Source organism: Schistocerca cancellata, chromosome 4, assembly GCF_023864275.1.
Source record: "Schistocerca cancellata isolate TAMUIC-IGC-003103 chromosome 4, iqSchCanc2.1, whole genome shotgun sequence".
NCBI classification, from domain to species: Eukaryota; Metazoa; Arthropoda; class Insecta; order Orthoptera; family Acrididae; genus Schistocerca; species Schistocerca cancellata.
This window is the reverse complement of record NC_064629.1, coordinates 281,683,607-281,688,905: the sequence shown is the minus strand read 5'-3', so window position 1 is coordinate 281,688,905 and position 5,299 is coordinate 281,683,607. Positions and strand designations below refer to the sequence as shown.

The 5,299-nt window shown below is 37.4% G+C and overlaps 1 protein-coding gene across 1 annotated transcript; it reads left to right on the top strand.

Moving 5' to 3' along the window:
• Positions 1 to 885: 885 nt before the first annotated feature.
• Positions 886 to 1,537, top strand: LOC126185222 (uncharacterized). Its single transcript, XM_049928101.1, has 2 exons — positions 886 to 956; positions 1,062 to 1,537. The coding sequence occupies exons 1-2, from the start codon at positions 917 to 919 to the stop codon at positions 1,406 to 1,408; spliced, it is 387 nt and encodes a 128-aa protein (XP_049784058.1). The 5' UTR covers positions 886 to 916; the 3' UTR covers positions 1,409 to 1,537.
• The last annotated feature ends 3,762 nt before the right edge of the window (positions 1,538 to 5,299 follow it).

Genomic DNA, 5,299 nt, shown 5'->3' with positions numbered 1-5,299 from the left:
CCTTTGCATCCTGACAGTGATGAATCTTGGCATCCATTGACCAGCAGTTCCAGTTCAGATGATGTTTCGATAAGGAAATTAAACGGTTTATTTCTGGTGATTAATTTCCTGTGGCTTGTGACTTTGTTTCTCTTAACATTGGCAACACATTTCACAGCCATCCTGTGTGTTAATGATGAAACTTGATGGGCACATTTATATTACTGCTTAATGGTGCAATAATGTAGTTTCAAAGGAGAAAGATGTGTAGAAAATATTTTCTTATTAATGTGATTTAAGCGAAATTTAATGTTTTGTGTGGCTTATGACTATATCTCTCACAAATTCTTAGACTATTTTGCTCTTCATATTATACTTTGAAATAAGTAGAATAAATGAAGAATCACCCAAAAAACCAAAGCCTTCATGGAAAAGAAAGCGAAATATTGATCAGTGGAAGAAAAATAAAGCAAAATGTCGATGAAATGCTGGTCAGCAGTATAAGTCTCTAAAAGCACACAAGACTGTTCAGGCTGCTACTATAGGAAGTCCCTGTACTTGTTCAATTAAATGCTTCACAAAACTGCTTGCAGAGGAAGAAAACATTTTTCATTCATTTTGGGACATAAGAAACTTTAATGCCCTGAATACTTACCTGATGAGCTGTATGAAAATGGAACCGAAAAAGCGGAGGTTTGTTCACTATTTAAATACAAATGGTTTAATATTTTGTACATTTATTTCATTTTGTGATATTTGTCATAATTTCTTTCAAAGCTATCCAAAAAAGACTTCCAAGAAAATATCATCAAGGGATGTTACATTTTCTTATAATGTGAGGGTATGTGGAATAGAAGTCATTATCTGCAAGGAAGCTTTCCTATGGGTTCATGGATTACAGATACATTCACGAAGAGTGAGGAATTTGCAACATCAAATGAAGCAGAGATTTGCAGTGCCAAAAGAAGATGGAAGAGGTTTGTATGTCACTCTGTGCTATAAGTTAAGGATGTACTCAAACTGAGTACTATACAAATATTTCTATTAGGTAGAGGATATAAGCTCATCTTTTTTTCTTTCAGGAAAACATGGAAACTACCCATATAAATTTCAAGACAAAGCTGTACAAAGTGTTAGAGAATTTCTCAACGCCATACCGAAATATATCAGTCATTACAGTGGGCAACCGAACCCTAATAAAGTGTATTTGGATTGTGATCTCACAATTGCTTCCTTATTTCGAGATAAATACTCAGAATACTGCAAGGAAAAGCAGGTTCCTGCAGTATCTGAAAGTAAATTCAGAGAAATTTTCGTATCTGAATTTAATGTAGGCTTCAAACTACCAAAAAGTGACACCTGTTCAAAATGTGATGGATTTCTAATTGCTATAAATAACCCAGAATTATGTGCAGAAGAAGTCACATAAAGGAAACAAAAATATGAACTGCATCTCAAAAAGGCTGACGGAGGACAAAATATGATTGCGTCTTTAACTGTTCTGGCTAAAGAAAATTCGAAAGAGCATCATGCGATAGCAATGGACATGCAGCAAACATTCCCCACACTTAAACTAACAGTAGGTCCAGCATTTTATAAGAGGAAAATATGGACATACAACTATGGTATCCACGACTGTGGATCCAATAATGATATGTTTCTGTGAAGCGAGGAAGATGGAGGATGGGGTTCAGATGAGGTTGGGAGCTGCTTATTGAAGTACTTGCAGATAACTAATCCTCAGACGAAACATTTCCACATAATCATAGACAACTGCAAGGGTCAGACAAAGAATTGGACTATTATTGCTTTGGAAAGGTCCCTTGTTGCTCCCAAAAGATTTGATTCTGTCCAGCATTACTTCCCTGTGGTAGGTCACACCATGCTACCTTGCGATCATGATTTTGGTTCCATTGAATGGTATGCAAGAAACAGACGCCCAATAGTGTAAATTCCAGATGAATGGGCAGATGTAATAAAATCTGTGAGTCCAAAACATTTCATTGTAACTAAAATGGAAAGAGAAGACCTCAGAAGTCTGGAAAGCCTGAAGACATTGACCTCAAAACGTGCAGAATCCACGTCTGGAGATCCCCACCATTTCAGTGAAGCTACTCAATTTAAGTTTGAGTCTGAAGATCCCTTCAAGCTAAGTGTAAAGCACTCTTATTCAGACATAGGAGCTTTCATGTCAGTGGATATTCATGTCAAAAAGAAAAGCTAGTTGAACCAAATCCATATCAGCTGCCAATAAAGTACAGAAGGCCACTACCAATTATCCAGAAAAAAATTGATGATGTACTGTCTCTTATGCCATACATACCTGCACCAAATCAAGCTTTCTTTCGGTCATGTACTGGAAATAACGTGTACAATAATGAGGTAGAGGAACTTCCTTGATGTAACTGTGTAAATGAAAAATAATTTATACATCACAGATACCTGATATGTATATATTAATGTGTAAAAATTATATATTCTGCTTGCTGTGTAAGAGTAGTTAAAATAAATCCTTACAAATTCATACTTTATGTTTTAATTAATTTTTTGGGAGATATAGTCATAAGCCACCGTTGACTACATCTTAATTAGAATCATTCTAAAATTAATATTTTATAGCATACAGAGAGCTGACTATTTAACAACATGCTTTGCAAGTATTAAACAAGTGTTTGCAGTAGAAATAAGGTTTCTATTTTGTATTAAACATTTTCAGACCTCAATGGAACTTTAAACTCGCTGTTTCTCAAAACTACTTCGATGTGGCTTATGACTATATCTCTCCGACCCCTTCAATTATTCCATACATCTTCAATATTAGATTACCTCAGTTTTCTGACCTCTTTTGTCAAGTTCATCTTGTAAGAGCTCAGCAGGATTAAAATCAGGTGAATAACTAGGTCAGATCATCTTCTCCAATTGCTCACCAGTCTCTTTCCTACTACATACCCTCTGCACAATTTAGAAGTATTATTGGAATCATCGTCCTGTTGCAGAACAAATTCATGACCAATAAGTCTCTTGGCCGATGGAACTACAGTACATTGTTGATCAGTATCCTGTGATATCCTTCCTTCTTTAATGTTCCATTAGTTCTCACTAGATCGCTGACTTTATCAGCTGCAGAACATCCCCACACCATGACTAACCCTCCACCATATTTCACCATTGGCATCTCACACATCGTCATCTTTATACATTACTGATGAAGCCGATGAACAAACATTCGACAATGGCTACCAGATATTTCAAACTTAGATTTGTCCATGAATAACAACTGGAACTATTGTTGTGTGCTCCAGTTCTTTATGTTGCTGAGCCCATTGCAATATTTTCACCTTATTTTGTTTCTGTTATACAGATTTTTTGGCTTCTAGGCACCCCTTTAAACCTTGTCCATGAAGACAGCACTGCACTGTTGGGACAGAGATTGGAGCTGCTTACTGTGGTGTCACTGCCAGACACCACACTTGCTAGGTGGTAGCCTTTAAATCGGCCACAGTCCGTTAGTATATGTCCGACCCACGTGTCGCCACTATCAGTGATTGCAGACCGAGCGCCGCCACACGGCAGGTCTAGTCTAGAGACTCCCTAGCACTCACCCCAGTTCTACAGCCGGCTTTGCTAGAGATGGTTCACTGTCTACATACACTCTCATTTGCCAAGACGACAGTTTAGCATAGCCTTCAGCTACGTCATTTGCTACGACCTAGCAAGGCGCCATATTCAGTTACTATTCTGAACAGATAATATTGTGAATCATGTACCGTCAAGAGTGACGTTCATCATTAATGGATTAAAGTTAAGTATCAAACTACTTATGTCCGCTTTCTGAATTCTAATTCCTTGTCATGTTCCAGACCTCACGTCAGTATAGTCCTTCCCTCATCACGCCAGCCTGCGTGAGCTAAAACGCGTGCATTTCGGCCTCCTCTCGTAACACGGTGTTGGCTCTTCTGCCAACACAACGCTTACATACTGGTTACTTCCTACAAATTTCAGGTGCAATGCAAGCCCCCTGATGTTTGCTCTATACATATAGGAACTGATGTTCTATGTATGATGTTACTCAGGGTCTTACGAATCATGAAACACTTGTGTTGACACCAGTTTGCATGAATGTCTGCAATTATACACCATTGTAGATTGAGATACGCCAACTTTTGTTGCTATTGTCATACTAGACTAGCCTTCCTGATGCAGATCTATAATTACAGCATGTTGTTCAGTTCCAGTCTCCTGCTTCCATCCCATTAGGATGTAACATGGTATCAAGCTGATCAGGCACACAAGGACACTGCTAAATGCATATGATGTACCATAGATTAATGAGAACAGTTTGCTACACACACAACTGAAGGAATGAGCCCTTTTCAGATGGAACTGTTGTAAGTAAAAATACATCATTGTTGTTGCAGATACTCATCAGCATTTTATGTATGAAAATGATAATCCTAACACAGATCAGTAAGCTAAACCAACTAGGAGAAATTTCACAAAGTTCACAAAAGGCAATTATTAACATAGGATTTTGCATGATAAGTGATAGTCATTGACAATAATGCAACCCAAATACTGGATGTGAGATGTACACATTTCTAGTAATGGACACTGAGCTTGATAGTACTGAACATAAGATATGCAGTTATTGATGATTAGTTACAGAACACCTGTGGCTTTGTCTGCACTGCCTATTTATCGATGAATGTATTATAGGAATGACAAATAGTGAAATACTTAGCTATTAAATTTTAAATATCAGCATGAAAGACATAAAAAATAAAAAATACAATAGGCAGTGAAGCATATCTTTTTACCTAAAAGCTGTATAGTTAGAAAATGGCAAAGTTGTAGGTACTACTTTATGAGAGAGAAGTTTTAATGTGCATAAGGGTTCCGAAAGTGTGCCAAGAATTTTGAAGAAAGTGAAATTTTGCAACTGGAATAATTAATAAACTAATGTAGTGTTGTACCACAGAAAGATATACTGGGTGAATGTAAATTTTCTTAAGACTTCTTCCCAGCTGCCACCCAGCCAAGCCAAGACAGGTTTGAGCACTGTGTCGTAACCAGAATGACAAACGGGCAGTAGAGACAATACTGCAAATATCACAGCACACAACTGAGGCCATTGCCACACCTGACTCAAATGTGATGGCATAATCACCAGTTAAGCAATACAACCTCACTATGAATGGAACATAACATCATTCTGAAAGCATTACAAGGTGCCATAACAACATGTAACTGTTACAGAAGAATAAATATCAGCCCACTAATGTTGCAGATAGCACCAAGCTCAACAGCTGAAAGCCACAAT